The 17921-nt window shown below is 34.9% G+C and overlaps 2 protein-coding genes across 2 annotated transcripts; one reads left to right on the forward strand and one right to left on the reverse strand.

Annotated features, from left to right (window-relative positions):
- Positions 1-1001: 1001 nt before the first annotated feature.
- Positions 1002-9675, reverse strand: LOC106930073 (hepatic and glial cell adhesion molecule-like). The gene is made up of 7 exons (XM_015007395.2): positions 9591-9675; positions 7570-7911; positions 5720-6001; positions 4520-4613; positions 4233-4300; positions 4090-4163; positions 1002-3514 (listed from the first exon to the last, which is right to left on the reverse strand). The coding sequence occupies exons 1-7, from the start codon at positions 9673-9675 to the stop codon at positions 3365-3367; spliced, it is 1095 nt and encodes a 364-aa protein (XP_014862881.2). The 3' UTR covers positions 1002-3364.
- Positions 9676-11181: 1506 nt separating this feature from the next.
- styxl1 (serine/threonine/tyrosine interacting-like 1) lies at positions 11182-17673 on the forward strand. Its single transcript, XM_015007381.2, has 8 exons — positions 11182-11379; positions 11470-11531; positions 12051-12153; positions 12240-12373; positions 15472-15620; positions 15707-15804; positions 16259-16371; positions 17539-17673. The coding sequence occupies exons 1-8, from the start codon at positions 11277-11279 to the stop codon at positions 17671-17673; spliced, it is 897 nt and encodes a 298-aa protein (XP_014862867.1). The 5' UTR covers positions 11182-11276.
- The last annotated feature ends 248 nt before the right edge of the window (positions 17674-17921 follow it).

Below are 17921 nucleotides of genomic sequence, written 5' to 3' on the forward strand. Positions count from 1 at the left end.
ATAAACCCAAACAGGTTGTGTTATTTGAAAATAGAGAGGAGAGATTATTTTACTTCCACCTTCAGATCTTAAAGCTTTCTGCTTTTTTTCCCAGTCATATTTTATCCTCTTCATCTGTTGATGCTCATCATGAAAGGGTAATTGTGAGACTTCAGTGGGTTTTCTGTAAATCATAAAAATGTTGAGAAACATCAAGAATAAAAATATAGTGCAATAATTACTTTTTCAATTATCTATATTACAAGAAACATACCTAAGAAATGCCCCACTCTGTTTTCCAGTCTTATGACTTCCAACAGCTTGATGATTTGCTTCACTTTTTTATTATTTTTTTCAGTCAGCAATACAGAGTTATAACTTAAAAGGCAGAAATATCCTCTGATCATTTGCTGTTTTTTTCTGTTCTCATTTATATGAACAAGGGATATACCAATTTAGAACAGTGTGGGAGAGAAAGATAGAAAAAACCTTGTGCATAGCAGTATATACATGTGTATTGTTAAGGAATGTGGAGATAGAAAACAAAACAAAAGCACACAAAAAGGCTGATTAGTACATTTGATTCACTTTTAAAAAATAAATAAATAAAAGAAATCAGAAAAAAGCTGAAGTATATTTAAAAGAGATTCAGTTCATAAAAAGACAAATAATAATACATAATATAATGCAAAAATACAATTCTCTCTTAAATTCAGTTTAATTAACTATCTTTAAAATTCAAATTGCAGTCATGTGAAAACATATGAATATTTAATATAAATTTTAACAGTATTGGGAAATTAAAGCAACATAAATAAAGTGAAGATAATACCATTTAATTTGTTCTATAAAATGTAGTAAAAAAAATAATAATCCGTTTCTTTCTGGGAAGAAATCAGGACACGATAAGATTCACTCCAACTTAGACCTTGACCTAGACTAGGTCAAAACTTTGACCTAGTCAAAGCCCTGATCTCTATCCTTTTGTGTGGTGTCCTAACTTTTTCACAACCATACATTGCTTCACATATTTCTAAATTTTTATTAACACAAAAGACAATACAAAGTTTTGAATTTCCTCATACACAACATGATATGTCACACATGCTAGAGAAGTGTAAATAATAAATGTTTTTATCTTACTGAGCACCCTGCACCTTTATGGAGATGGATGATAGGAATGTTAGAACTTGTCAAATGTAATTCTGAAATCTGCTGAAATGTGTAATTTTAGAGTCAGTGTTCCTGTTGTCTGAGCTTTTTACTGCAGTTTTCCAGGAACTAGTAATAATGAAAACCTGAAGGATACAATCATAGATGAGCCATAAACGTAGACGTATTCATACAATTTAAACTTTTTCACATTATATCACATTATGAGCACTAACTTCAACCTATTTTTGTGCATTTTATGTGATAGAGAAACACAAAGTAGTGCGTAATTTGGACATACATGAAAGGCAAATAATAAAAAAACAAAACAAAACATGAGCAACCAATTAAAGGCACCTTATAAGTAAACATATGGAGCTGTTATGTTTCTGGACTCAGAGGACTTTTTTAGAGAACATAAGGGATAAAAACAGCATCATGTAGACCAAAGTTTAAAAGCAGAGTTAGGTTCCAAATCAAGCCTTCAACATCTCCCAGTTTCCCAGCAACTTCTCAGTTGCCAGTACGTTTGTACGTCATGCAAGTGAATGTGCACAATTGTCTGCTTTTTCCCACATTTTGAGTTGCTTATGCCATGTTGACCAAAATTAACTCTATGGGTCTCTTGACATTTAAACATAAGTTCGTCATATGAGCTTCAACATGGAAAATGTTTGAACAAGTTGTGATAATATGCCAAGTATATTATATTTATTTAGATTTGTCAAACTCTGTGCCATGTATATTCATTTATTATCCTCTTGTGTTCTGTTCTATGTATTTCGGTTTATCCTCTAGTTCAGTGTTAATATGCCCCCCCTTTGTTTTTAGTTTGTGTTAATTATTCACCATTTCAACATTTCCTCTGTATATAGCCTCACTGGCTGTACGTTTCTATATTATTTTTACCTTCTTTTATTCTGGTTGTATTTTTGACTCACACTGATTTAATTTTGTTGAGCATTTATTTGTTTTACTTTGTACAGCACTTTAGTCAATGCAAGGAGCTGTTGGAAGGTGCTATATAAATAAAGTTTATTATTATTTTATTATTAATTGGTTAATCTGCCTGTTTTTCTTGTGCAAGTTCTATAGGTTTTCTGTTTTAATGATTAGACTTTCATTATGGTTACCAAAAGTTCCTGCCTGCAACTTTGGTCCTACTTTCAACATATAAAAACATGTTGAAAGTAGGACCAAATGCATGTAGTGCATGTAGTACTACATGATGCATGTACTACATGATGCAAGTAGGAACCTTCATGATGCGTGTACTGCACGACTAACACTACATGCATCACCCTTAACCCATGATGACACACAGTGGTGGCAGCATCATGCTGTGGGGACATTTATTTATTTATTTTTTGGTGGGACAGGAAAACTGGTCTGAATTGATGGGAAATGTAACTAAATACAAGAAAATCCTGGAAGAAAACCTGTTCGAAGTTGCGGAAAACTTGAGATATAATTTAGATCAGAGCATATTTATGCGTTAAGCGGCCTAATCAAAGCCCAAATCCATGGCAAAACTTGTAAGTTGATGTTCACTGTTGCTCCCCATCATATTTGACAGAACTTGGGACTATTGTTTGAAAAAGAATGCAAAAAATATGCAATTTCTTAATATACTAAAAGTTGTTAGAGAAGTACCCCAGATGACCTGCAGCTTTAATTCGCCTACTACAGGAGCGCCCAAAGTATGGCCATATTATTTTGTTTGTCCCCATACTACAAGTCAAGAATGTTCAAAATTTGACCAACAAAATAGAAAACAACTGATGTCCCCCAAAAAATGTGGAAATCATCTCTATTTCTTTTAGTAGCACAACAGTCCTAAACCATTTCTGTTCTTTATCTTTAATGATGTACAGATTTCATAAACATTTTGTTTATTATTGAGCAGGTAAATCTAAAGACATAACAATAAATTTATTGAAATTTGCGGGCTTTGGCCGTCTCTGCAAAAAGTTTGGACACCACTGGTCTTTGTGTTGGTCTGTTACATAAAATCCCAATAACACACCCTAATGTTTTTAACTGCGACACTGCAAAATGTAAAAAAGTTTTCATGAGTGCAAATACTTTTGCAAGATGCTGGGCAACAGATCTTTAAAAAAATGCTTACAGTTTTTATTTGAGTTCACAAAGACTCAAAGTTAAAGTTTTGCACAAAGGCAGGCACCAAATGACCTGCTGCTTCATTTTGTATGATGAACAAGTTTATGAAGTTTCAGACACACTTTGGGAAGGAGCTGGCTGGAGTTCCACCTGACCGCACCAGGGAGTTTGTGTAGTTGGGGAAAGTTGTGTAGGATGGAGGGCTGTCCAGTTCAGAAGGAGACCCAATGCTGTTGCTGGACAAGTCGTCGACGGAGGGTTCCTACAAAACAAGAGCTTAGTGGTTTATCTGCAGTACTTTAAAAAACATCTGGATTTTTAAAACACTCTCAGATATGAAAGAAAGTGTAATTTCACAATTGAGTTGACAAAAATACAAACATTGTGTCAGCTGGTGACTAACACTGATTTGGGAACACATTAGCATCGTCCTTCATTAAACTTTCACAAATCAAATAAAGGTTTCACAAATCTAAAGCAGGTTTTAAATATTCTGCTTTTAGTGAAGAATACTATAGTTCAGGGACAATATGGCTGAAAAATGTATCATAACTTGATGATAACTTGACTGACCACAAGTTATCAGTCAAGATAGATAGATAAGTTTTTTTGTTTTAAATATCTGAAATATTTCTAAACTGGTGGTGTGGTCTTTTGTGTTTATCCACAATTTTCACTTCATGCCGTTTTCTATTTTTAAGCAGTTATGAGGAACGGTGGCAAAACCTTAAATTGCAGCAGCGGAAATTAGCTATTTGTTGCTAGGTAACCAAAGAGTGAGTGAGTTAAGTTGAAGCCAAAAACTGTAAATAAGCAGAGTGCTGAGAAGAGTCATACCTTTTGTTGGAGGACATAAAGGGAAGTTACTGCTTTTATCCCATTATGTTCCCTCATTTTGGGAAGCACATCATCTGTAAAGGAAAACATGTTACTACAGAGACGTCAATTTTAGCTGAACTCTCCAGAAATTTTATTTTTACCTTTCTGTTTAAGCTGTTTATGATGAGAATGACCATAAATCCTGGACTTTCTAGTTTCCTGTCTTGACCTGAGATTAAAAAACAAACAAAAAAACATTGGTAAATATGCAGTGGATGTACATTTGCATTTGTACGGTTGATGGACTACGGAGGTAAATTGGGGTCATAAAGTTTATTCAAAATAATAAAAAAAATAAACTGAAAAAAGTATTTTTTTTTTCCTTTTTAACAAACTTTATGACCCCAATTTAGCTCCATAATGGTTAATTAACAGTATCGCAGTTTACTTTTTAGAAGGAGTCCAGCATGCACACACTGTTACCAGCGTGATGAGGATGAAGATTCCTCCAGTGGAAAGCATGATGTACACGGAGCTTCTCCCTGGTGAGAAACAAGAGCTAATGAATAAATGTTTACATAAGTGAGGCTTGTTTATTTTAATTACCATTTTAACATCTAACCCGAAATCTGACAGTAAAGCTGCTTTTGTTACGACACATGCTCTGTCTGTGATGTGTAATCCCAAAAAAAGGGGGACATTTCTATGCTAACCTCTCCAGCAGAGGGCACCAAAATCTTATCAAAGCTTTGGTGCTCTGATTCTGGTTTGAAGATATTTGATTCACACTTCCAGTGATTTTCCCTCAGAATGTGTGCAAGTTGTAGTTCTAAGGATTTTTTTTTATTGAACAACCAGAAAGCTTTCAGCCCATCTTTCTCTCACGTTGGTTTCTTGGGACCATGTTTGCTAACAAGATTTTAATGGTTCTGGCATCAATGATCCACGTTGCAACCCTCTTCCTATCTCCTTTTTTTCTAGGGAAAAAAAGGAGGTGCAAATTTGTGAGAAAAATTCAGAAATTTTGAGATTAATGTCTGAAATTTTCCAGAAAGACAAGGAAACTTCTGAGCTCCAAAAGTCAAAAATTTGGGAGAAGAAACCAAAGAATTTTCAGCTTTTCAACCTCAGAAATTTCCACAAAACATTTTTTTGTATATTTCTGAGATTGATCTCAAACTTTCTGAGTTTATTCTTGCCAGTTTTTGACTTTTGGAGCTCAGAAATTTCCAAATTTTTCTAGAAAATTGCAGAGATTTATCTCAAAATTTCTGTCTTTACTGAAGAACATTTTTGGACATTTTGAGCTCAGATGTTTAAAAAAAAATTCAAGGAAATTTCTAAGAATAATCTCAAAATGTGGGGGAAATTTACTCTTCCTTTCTTTCTGTCTCCAATAGCCCTAATACGCCATCCTAGCATCCCTCTAATTTAATTGACTTTTCTGAGTCAATTAAATCTCATTTTTGGCAAAATACTCCCTTACCTAATAATTGTGATTTCACAAAGTAAATTTGTTGGAGTTTACTCTGTGAATTGTTTCTGGGTTTTTCACTTGAACTATTTGTGTCCCTGTAAAAAAATAATACTGGCCATGTCAGCATGTCTAGCATACAGGCTTAACTGACAAACGTATGTTATTACTTACTGTACACGGCCAGTCTGATTGGCAGGCTGGTCATGTTGCCCAGTGGGTTCTCTACAGCGCAGCTGTAGATATCCTCATCAGTCATCAACACTCGGCTGATGGTCAGGCACTTCTGATCAGGTGACAACATGAACCGTGTTTCATTGGCCAGGGGTTTCCCACCTTTAAACCACTTGTAAGTGGTTCTGGTCCCGTTTTCATGAGAACAGTTAAGGACAAAGTTTTCGCTGAGCTCCAGGACGGATGAGGCCTCCATGTGGATGTACGGCCTGGATATGGGCTCTGGGTGAGGGTGAGAGCAAACACCAACGTTCATTAATGTAAACATGTACGGAAATGTAAGCACAAAACTTTGTCAATATTCTGCTATTGTCAAAAAAACACAATTTCGCAATTAATGGTGTTTCTATTAATTAAGAAACTGTATTAAATTACCATGGGATGAATTTGTAAGTCATTAAAAAACACGCAGTGCCATCAACCTCCAACTACTTCCTGTTTTCTTCTTTGTCTTTTCCACCAGTAGGAACATCCAGTTGTTCACTATGTGACTCGTGTGATGTGGAAAAAGCATTTCCATTGCAGTTTTGTGAAAAACTAATTTTGACACAAAACTTTATCGAAAAACAAACGTTTTCATTAAGCAAATTTATTTTCATAATTAAAATTTATGCATTTATACAGTCAATGGAAACTCTGGATACAAGCTGTTGAATTAGGTCAATCACTTTAAAGTGGATGGATATTTATGCAGTCACTTATTTTATGATATATATTTGTACTTATTTGTCTTTTTTTCATAGAAATCAGTTTTACTTCTGATATAAAGTGTTCAAATTAAGTTGCTTTGTCAAAAAAAAAAAAAAAATTTGCTGCTTATGATAGATTTACAAAAGGAAAAAATTGTAAAACATCACAGGGGTGAATACATTTTTAATGTGCTGCACAATCCTTCCAATTTAGATGAATGCATTACTTTATCTTAAAAATATCAATAAGACATATTAAAGTTTATGCTCCCACTGCTGTGGTTGCCTTTAGGTAATAAATGTAGGTTTAGATACTAACAGATAACTTTCTCATTGAATAATGCGTCTCAAGCAGCTCGTTCTGTCTCTTATGAAACAAACATCTCATTAATGGAGGTCAGTGAACTCCCAGGATTCCCAGCATAGCTTATCCCACCTACAGTAAGACCAGAGCCAAAAACAGAATACCTCCATGACATTCAGAACATTTAAACATCTCCAGTTGGGATAAAAACTTTAGAAACTGAAGATTTTGTTTCAATGCATTGAGTTTGGGAACTCAGAAAGATTGAAAAATTTAATTAATCCTCAGTGTCATGTTTGAAGAATACTTAGAAGAAAATACATCAGTCTTATGCCCAGAGTCCAGAGTTTTGAAATTGAACAAAAAAAAAAAAAAATTCAGTTCCATTCAAAACTATTTTATTGATCTCAAAGGGAAATCAGCCAACATTAATTCAGCAACTAATATTAATTGTAACTAATATTAATTCAGATTCTTCAGAGTTATTGTGGATAGTGATGGCTGTTGGCAGGAAATATCTCTTGTAGCAGTCTGTATTACGGAGAATATTAAGAAGCCTCTGAAGACACTATCACAACTGAAAAGAAGCTTTGATACTAAAAAATTTTTCAAAAATACTTTTCAGATTCCAGTTTCTTTTTCACAGTTTCAAAATATTTCTTAGCTTCAAATAATTTTGTTTTTCAGTTTTATTTATTTATTTTTCTATTGAGCAAATTTTATGGCCCGAATTTAGCTCCAAAGTTAGAACCTTGAATAAGTGATCAGCAGCTACACCGAGCTGTTTCTGACCCTACCATCCACAGTGAGTGTGATGCTTCCCTCTCCAGTAAAAATGTCGTCTGTGATGGAGATCTCCACGTCGTAAGTCCCGTCATCAGACAGTCTGAGGTTGTGGAGAAGCAGAGTCCCGTTCTCAAACACCAGAATCCGGTCTTGATACTCAGGCCTCAAGGTCCCAATGATGTCAGTTCCGATGGACTGGACCACGGTGACCGCCTTCTCCCTCTGGAGCTGCCACTTGATAACCGGCAGGTCGAGGCTGAAGCTGCTGTAGCGGACCGACAGGAGGGCCTCTCCCCCGACCGCTCCTCTGATCAGAGCGTTAGGGATGGTCATGTTGACGGCTCCCACCTCACCTGCAGAACAGCATGGAGAGTTTCACTGGACATTAGAAACAGTATAGTGGATGATGTTTTAAAATTCAAATTAGAACAAATCGCTTCTAAATGATATACAGTTGTTATAAACGGGATATGTCTCAAATTTTGCTGGACAGCAAATTATTCCAAAAGTTATTGCGATAAACGATATTATCGTTATTTTGGAGACAATTTTCAAGTAATGTAATGGGAATGACATAATAATGCAAGAACACAATCTCAAAGATCAATCAACTTTAAATTCTAATGAACATTTAACACTTGTCATCCAGTTTTTGGTAGAAAGAGAAAAATAATAAATCATGCAAATGGAAATCATTGAGCTTGTTTTAATTTGTCATTGATTTATTGCTTATTGCAACAGGTATAGTTATAATCGGTTTTAATTTTTGCTAAAAAGAGGAATTATCACTTCCGTATTTATTTTAGTTCTAGCAGTTAAATGCTTATGTACCAACAATGCCTTGGTTGGCACGTGATTTCTATTAAATCCAAATTAATGCACTATTATTCAAAACACAACACATCTGTAAGGGTTTTCAAAATCTAAAACACGGAAAAGCAGGTAGGATTTATCCAACAACTGTACAGAATAATACAGCTGTGTCACTCTGGAGCCTCATTGCTATGGTAACAGCTGTTACACTATGGGATGGGGCCACATGGAGCAACAAAAGTTGGCATTGTTTGTTCAGATTTCCCTCTTGGCAGTCCATGAAAAGGGCAATCCAGACACCAGGCTAGCGCTGCAGAAACAGAGCAGCTTAGTGACCCACAATAACATAATAACACGTAAACACAGCTGAAAAAATCTGACACTGCCACTTCTGATACGGACTGTGGAGAACAAAACAAGCAGTCGGATACAATCCAGCATCTCAACAAATGCTGACATTGTGATGAGGTAAAATAACTCAACAGGGTGTTGAGAAAAAAAAACTGGACATTTGTTGCTATTTTTATTATGTCCTAAGCATTTTATAAATGTAAAAATTTAAAAGATTTTAAATTTGTAATCTGTTCTCCCTGCATCATAAAACTCTTCCTGTAGTCGCTGCTTAAGGTAAAGCTGTGAAAGTAAATATGCTCTCATGCAACAGAATAAAAATGAGCAACATAAACATGCATTTAATATTTAATCATTGCTTTTTCAACGTATTATGGTTCTGACACAATAAGTAGTAAATAATTGCATGACAAATTAAAACAAACTCAATAATTTCCATTATATGATTTAACAGTTTTTTTTTCTTGTCTCTCTTTCGACCAAAAATTGCATGATAAAAGACTTCAGTCTTGAGTTTTGGTCTCAATTATACCTTGTTTTGAACGACAGCTCAGAGACCTCATAATTAATTTTATTTGTTGTTTCTGTTGTATTGTTTATTTATTTTGGATATTTAAAATGTCTTCCTGTTCCAGTGTTAAATGTTCATTAAAATTTAACGTTTATTGATCCTTGAGAATGTGTTCTTGCATTATTATGCCGTTACTATTATGTTACTTGAAAATGGTCTCAAAACAACAACATTGTCATTTATCGCAAAAAACATCTGGAACAATTTATCATCCGGTCAAATTTGTTATGCTGACTGGCTTAGTAGTTCAGTTGTGCTGCAAATTTCCAAGTATTTTATCTTGACGGCGTTTCTTACCTGAGTTTAAGCAGCCAAAAAATACGAGTGAAAAAATGTGGTAGATCTTTTTTCCTTTGGAAGGAGCGTCCTTCTCTGTCTGCATCTTGAGGAAAAAGCTTTGTTTTTCTCACAGACTGTCAGCATGATTTATGGCTCTGGGCAGGACAGAGGACACAGTCACTCATTCAGGCCAGCCTGGAACTGAGTACGTGTTGTTCTCCAAACGCCACTGTATAAGCAGAACAAAAGTGTGTGTGTAAGCGTCAGGGTTCAGTCAGTCTTGTTATAATAAAACAAAACTGCGTTTAATTCATGCAAACTCCGTTATGATCAGAATCAAACTACTTTCACAGCGCGAGCTTCAAATGCTAGCTGATTAAAAAAAAGAGAGAGGATTAGCTGTTTTGATACTAACGGACAGGGAGTTACATTACGGCTACATTATATTTATTAAGTGTACAGACCCCTGCCAAAATGCTAGGTTTTTGTTGACATTAGTTCTACTGGCACTAAGGCCCTATATCAACATAGAAGCTAAAGAGTTAAAGCTAAAGCACTAAATTCAACCATGTCTCAACAAGTGTTACAACACAGTACATTCATGTAAGTGGAATATTCTTCTGTATGCCTCATTTGTTTGTTATTGTTTTGTTTTACCATTTACACAGTAATAAAGATACTTTGTCAAAGTATCTTTATTACTTTGACAAAGTAATAAAGATTACTTTGATTTTTTGATTTTGATTTTTGATTGATTTTTTTTAAATCAAACATGATTTAAAAAAAATCATGTTTGATTTTTTTTAAAGATAAAGTCTGATCTTGTTTTAAAAATTATATATATATATATATATACATATATATATATATATATATATATATATTACCTTTTATCCTCCGATTATTAGTTTTTAAATAAGTCCGAATATCCATGCTGCCCGAAAAAAGCAGGTCTGTTCGTGAAGACAAACATGAATATGTGAGTAAGTGACGTAAGTGACCTGCCACTCTTTTTTTGCAGTTGGCCTGTGATGACTGGTTGATTTGTATGACTGACAAATGGAGATAGGAAAAAAAGAAAGTTGACCATTCTGAGGTTTAAGAAAAACAAGTCATTAGAGTCAGCCGTTTGTTGTTTTGCAGTCAGACGTTGATCGGGTCTAGCTGGCTCTCACTAAACTGTTCTTACTGCATTTTGTAAACAGTGTTCTTTTTAGTATTTTTATCTATATTTATAATGGTAACATTGTTGATGTTACCATTTTAAAATAACTTACAATTAAGTATTGGCAAGGCTCAATATAATTTTCACAGGAGGCGGAGCACTGTTAGCAGCTGCTGAACGTAACTAAAAAAGTTACTTTTAATGTAACTTAGTTACTTTCCAAATCAAGTAGTCAGTAATCTAACTAAGTTACCTTTTCAAGGAGTAATCAGTAATCTGAATAAAGTTACTTTTTCTAAACTAAAATTAGATAAAAGTCGACAAAAAGAATTTATATGAATTCGAGACTTCAAGGTTGCATCATCACCAGCAACCAGTGAGAGGGAATTCTGTGTTGCTTAGCAACAGAAAGTAGTCAAACAGAAAAAAGTTCCCCAGTGAAGACAGCATGCTCGCTTGTTGATGTTGTTGTTTCTCTGGACTATAACCACATCCAGCTGCTCTTTGTTCTGATTGGTTCCTGGTCCGTCTTTCCCAGCATGGCGGAGCTCATCCTGTGTGAACCTGTGGAGCTCTACAACCTCCTCAACCAGACCCGGAAAGTGCCGAGGCTGGCCGAGATCAACTACCTCTGTCTGATTGGTGAGATTTCAGCTCCAGTTGCCTGGGTTTCTGATGGTTTTATTCATTTGTTCCCATTGCTTCATTGAAACTTTTATGTTTCTTTTCTAGATGCCCAGGAAACCCACGACTTCTTGACGGGTCATATTATTACAGCCAAACATGTGAAAATGGTATGACATCATGTTTCTGGCTGGCTGTCTGTCTTCAAAAATTTATTTTACAGCAAAAAAAAAAAAAAAAAAAACATATTTTGTTTATATTTTTAAATTAGAGAAACACTATTTTGGTTTTCATGTTTTGTACACTTTCTGCAGTAGTATATTTGGATCCTATTGAAAATTACATCAGAAAAAAAACAACCTTTTAAAAATGACCTCAGCTACATTGTTCGAAAATATGACAGTGTATTAAAGCCTCTGTAGAGAAAATTCCTGCCAAAAAAAAACAAATTTTCTTGAAAAAAATAAAATAAAATAAAAAAAATAAATAAATTCTGAGTTTGAAAAGTTAAAAATATTTTACTTTTGAAATGCAGTAATTTCAGCGGGGTTTTTTTCTTGAAAATATGGAAAAATTCTTATATAGAAGTTATACACTGGCAGCTTTAAACTGAAGATATGATTGTTCAATATGAAGAGTTTTGTGCATGACTGATTTTGCCTTTCACTTCATATGATGATAAACTGCAGGCTGGAGATGGTACGTTCTACCTGCCAGATGCAGTGCAGCTCGACACCATGCAGAATGTTGTGATCTATGACGACACCACAAGCTCTTTAGAAGAAGAAACAAGTAATACTGGAGCATCAGTAGCCATGTATCGGTATAACTTCTTCCCACACAGCAGCAGATGTTAATCATCCTCACTATGATTTTAGGTAGGGCCATTGATTGTGCCCAGGAGCTGGGAAAATCCTACTACCGTCCAATTCGAATACTAGCAGGAGGCTACAGGCTGTTCTCAGCTATTTACCCATTTTTAAGGACTGAGAAGACTCTTTACAACATCTGGGTAAACCTCACTAAGACAGACTGCTTTATTTTTACACATCAATCATTCAGGAGGAGTCTCAGTATTTGTTCAGTCCAAAGTTCTTCATTTGCAAAATGAGACAGAAATTCATACGGTAAAACAAACAGATGAAACGAAAAAATGTAAAAAGAACACATGGTAATAAAAAAACCTAGGAAAAAACAAGATGAAAAGGTTTAACTTTTAAAATTTAACTTTAAAGGGAGAATGCAAAACAATAATAAAATAAATAAAATTTACATTATGTGCTCAGATATATAAGTTTAAAACGTAACATTTTAAAAAATACAGTATGAAGTCAAGTAAATTATAAAACATAAGGCAAAAAACAATTGGTGCATAAGGTGTACTGATTTATTTATTGGACGATTTATGTATACCTGCTTTTATTTTAAATTTGTCAGTTTTGATCCTCCATACTTTCTATATGTAGGTATATAGACTATAATGGGTGGTTTTATGTAGATTCAACCCAGAAAGGTGTCAGTGTATATCAGTGACGTGCGGTGAGGTTCATTGCTGGTGAGGCACTGACTTACAACTTATATAGACACCATGCATGTTATTGGACGTACGGAAATTTCGCGCAGGCATACAACGCTATGTCATCCATAGGAGCGTTAACTCAGTGAAACTTTGAAATGTAGGTATTAATTTCGTGCTCTGATCCACAGCAAAGGGAAAGAGGTATTCTCCACGCTGCACGCAGACTCGTTGCCATAGCAACTGACAACAATGCCACTTCATGTTTTAGGATTTAACACCAAAAAAAACATTCAAGAAATTTGCACACAGAACAGAATATTCAGTATGTTGTTGTAGTACGTTTTAGGCTTAATATTTTATTAATAATTAATTGCTGTGGTAGATTATCTACCGCTTCTACTTTACTGAATTATTTAGACATACAAACTGTAGCCCACAAAACGCACATATCATTAAAAAAAAAACAAAAAAAAAAAAACATCTTATTGCGGTCTTACCTTTACTTATCAATGAAATCCATGCACCGCTAATTCTGCACAAAAATATCCATTCATCCAAAGCCAAGTCTATCTTCGGCATGTCTCCGTTTAAGAATCATCACTGCTCTGGTGTTGTTTATTATCTCCTGCTTCAATTGAAAATCACTTTAGAAAACTGTTTAAGTGTAGAAATGTAGTCTTTCATGTTGACGTCGGAAGAGAGGAGAAAACAAATCGCTGTACTTTATTTATTTAGTGTGTAGCTAGCTCCATGGCTAGCTCTCAGTGTCTTACTCTGCAGTTGTGGAGTCACATTATCTGGGATCATGAGCGCCCCCAGCGATGAGGCAAGAGAACTGCCTGCCTCACCTCGAGTCTGTTCTCTGCCGTTTCTGATCGTTCCTCTACAGAGCCTACGGAGCCCCCCAGGGGACATGGGGATTTTTTTCTTCTTTTGCGTCCCCTCGCAATAATGTGCTGATCAGTTCATGCGGCATAATTGAATACTGTAAGCCTTTCTTACGGTGGCCGCTGTACTTTCTGCTTTAATACAAGGTTATGTACGTTTTTTCCATGAATGTTAATATCTCGTTGTGAAATATCAGATGTTTTATATCTTTTTCTTTAGTATAGAAAGGCACAACAAACTTATGATATAAACAGAAACTTTCCGTAAGTAGGAAAGAAATAAAAATACATCCAAACTATTTGGACTATTTCTGAGTTATTAACGCGGGGTAAGTCATCTGACAGTATTAATTGTGTCTCTATTGTGTTCGTAGTCTGAATGGTTTAAATGACTGCTTTCAGTGCCGTTCCATCTTAACCTTAACAGACATAAACTTGCAGTAAATAAATCGATTTTTCAATCAGTTTTTTTGCACCAAAGAGTTAATAATAATAAACACGTTTTCACTGAGGCTCTGCAAGAGCCATATGAATTAAATAAGTAATTATTGATATGACAGAAGCAGCGTCTTTGACACCTGCTGTGGTGGGCGTGTCGATGTGTGCGTGACTGTCATCAAGTATGAATGGGAAGATTAACAAAGAGTTAATAATAATAAACACGTTTTATTATTATAAAACACGGCAAACTAGTGGTGGTAGAGGGCCGCACTGGGTTAACTCTGGGAATCTCATCTGTCCGTGTATCAATCAACTCCAAACATTTTCTTTGTTCTGTCACAATTATCGATTTATTCCATTTAGATTACCATGCTCCAAACTTTGCGAGGATTGACCAATACACACAAAGCCAACACACCAGTAATCTAAACGACTAAACGCAAAAGTATTGCGAGGGAACGCAAACGTTTTGCGAGGGAACGCAAAAGAAAAAAAAATTCCCCATGTCCCCTGGAGGGCTCCGTACTCCTCCGCACACAAAACACGATACACACACTTGGTGACAAAACACTGTACATTATAGGCATAAGCTAAATTATGGAAAATCAGTCCATATATTAAATGTTTTTTAGTCATTTTATTGCAGGCGTACAGACAGGACGAACTTGCTCTCATAGAATGGCAGCCAGTGCAGTTAGCGAGAGGTTGCGCAATCCCAGGTGAGGCTCAGCTCGCTGCTGCCTCACCGGCTTCGCTTCTGAGCATCTGAATGGGAAAATGCGAAAATCCAGCGATTTTGAAGAAAAAATAATCAGAATTGGTTAAGCTAAGTAAAAAATAGGTACTTTATAGTACAAACCACAGGGTAAAAATAGCAATATAAATGGTTTTATTACTATTCTTCCATGATGACATGGTGAGGCTCTGCCTCACCAGCCTACCCTGACCGCACGTCACTGGTGTATGCACTTACTCTTACTAATTTGATTTAATTTAAATATTTCACTCCATATTATCCACAATTTTGTGATATCTGCTACATAAAATATTTATAAAACACATTGAAGCCCATTGTTGTAATATGATAAAATGTGAAAAAGCCTAAATCCTGATGATCTTGTTTATAGAATATGCTATCCACTGCAGAACATATAAACCATCCCTCCACCTTTAGTTTTCTCTGTAACTTTTACAAAGAGAAACGATAAGATCTGAGCTGCGTCCAGTTCATCATAGTCAAATATATGTGTGGATTCATCTCAGGAGCTTGAAAACTTGAAGCTTTATCCTTTGGAGATTATACCTGGACTGCTGTATATGGGAGACCTGAAACAAAGCCAGGGCTCCCTGTGGAACCTGAAAATCCGTGCAATCGTCAGCATCTCACATTTCACTCAGAGTGACTTTTCACAGTAAGACCAGTTCAAACTCGCAAACGTTTCAAAATCCTTTATGAGTTCCTTTCATTTTTTTTGTAAACGTAATTGTTAACTTCCAGGTCTGAAAAAGAAACCCGGGAGATCCTTGACATCCCGCTGGCTGACGAGGTGGAGTCGGATTTATATTCAAACTTCGAAACAATATGCAATTTTATCAGTGAGTATTGGACATGTTTTTGTTTATGTGGCGTGGATGTTAACACATTATCATGTAATCTTTAATTATTATGTTAAACATAAATGAGTCAGAAAAGAGTTAAATTCGTGCATTTGCGCCGTTGCAGAAAAAGGAGTAAATGTATGCTAAAATTTCTCAAAGGCTTTTAGATTAATCTAAAAGGTAGTGTTTCTAGAAATTTTTGGAAGTTCCTGAGTTTGAAAAGTCAAAATTTAGCTAGAAAAAAAAATCTGAAATTTTCTAGAAAAATTTCAGATTTTGAAAAGTTTCAGTTGGAAAAGTTGAACATTTGCTAGAAAAAATCAGACATTTTCTAGGCAAAAATCCTGAAATGTTTTTAAAAAGTTGCAAATTTGCTAGAAAAACAGCTAGAGCAAACTATAATGTATTATTATTATTTTTTAAATCAAATGGTAACTTCTTTGTTGTTTAGGTTCTCACATTGATGAAGGATCTCGTGTCCTGATAGTTTCCAGGGAGGGCATAAGCCGCTGCAGCGCTGTGGTACTCGCATTCTTCATACACTACTTCAGATACACACTGGAGGCAAGTATGAATTATACAGAACAGTATGAACACAAATCATGAAAGTAAAAGAAAAAAAAGCATTATTTTATATCCAAGTAACAATTTAGCCAATGGTTTCAACTTAATTTACCATATGTGAAATATTGTTTTTAATGAAGAAAAAAAAAACTATGAAAAACTGTACTTTTTTTTTTTTTGCTTTGTGGTCAAAAATGACTCAACAGGAAGTAAAATATTTTTAGATTTGCTCTTCATTTTAGAAATAGTAAAATGACAAAATTATTCACAAGAAAGTGAAAACTTTTGCCCGTTTTCTCATATTCTGATATTTCCATATTAACTACAGATGATCAATTGAAGTAAAATTTCCTTAAAAATACCAAAATAGCTCTTTCATCAAGCGGTTTTTGAAACTCAACATCAGATTCCATGTTCAGCATTATTAGTCACCAATAATGTGGAACGATTATTTTCTTAGAATCTTCACACCATGGATTACACTCTGTACTCCACTCTCCACTGACTCAACTTAAAAATAATTAATGTAAAAGTTATTCAGAGCATGACTGTAAACACGTTTTTGTTTAGTTTTTGGCATTGAGACATATTGCCAATTTTAAGTGTCACAATGTGTGTCCCAGTGATTTTATAGCCCATAAATGGAATGACTTTTGTATTTACATGTGTAAAAAATAAGTTATTTTTACCCAACATAAGTAAAAATTGCAATCATTGTTGATTTTTTTTTACTGGTGAAAAAAATGTAAAACAGCATCTTTGAGGTGTAGAGATGAAATGGTGCCTACTAAACTCACAACATACAATCCCATTCATATCTCTCAGTGTGTAAGTGATATTGTTTCAAGTTAGGTAACTTGAGTTTGTCAACAATTATTGTATGACTGCTAACAACTACATAACTAAAAACATGTGGAATTAGCGTTTTCTTATGTCATTTAACAAATAAACTCAATAAAGGAATAAATAAAACTAGGGCAACCCCTCAAAACAATATGATTTATCCTCTGGTGGAGAGCACTTATTTTAGTGGTGTTTGAAACTATGTTATTTGGACTTTCAAGACAAACATCAAATTATTTTAAAGATGACATTTGTCTTGAGTTCCGAAAGACTGCAAAATTCAAGTATGCATAATACATTATTTTGTTGATTTGCCATTTGTAGGAAGCCTGGACATACATTACTAAATGTAAATCCACCGTGAGGCCCAACACAGGATTTCTACAGCAGCTGTGTCAGTGGGAGGTTCTCACCATTGGAAAGAAAGACACTGATTTGTCAAAACCTCCATTTTTATGAACGATAATACATGTCGCAGTCAATCTGTCATGTATGTTAATTTGTTTGACAAATTCTTGGACATTTATTTTAAATAGGCAATGTACAAAATTTCCGTAATAAACCCATGTTTGTGGAAGAGTGTGGATTTTATGATGTACTTTTTGTCTCCTGGGTGATGCCTGGGGCACCTGGTATCCCAAGTTTGTGATACCTGGGACTCCCAAACCTTTTGTCACCTGGGTCAAAACTGTCAAGCAAAAAGCACT

This window comes from Poecilia mexicana, unplaced genomic scaffold (genome assembly GCF_051168715.1).
Source record: "Poecilia mexicana isolate PSO_F unplaced genomic scaffold, ASM5116871v1 scaffold_14, whole genome shotgun sequence".
Classification (NCBI taxonomy): domain Eukaryota; kingdom Metazoa; phylum Chordata; class Actinopteri; order Cyprinodontiformes; family Poeciliidae; genus Poecilia; species Poecilia mexicana.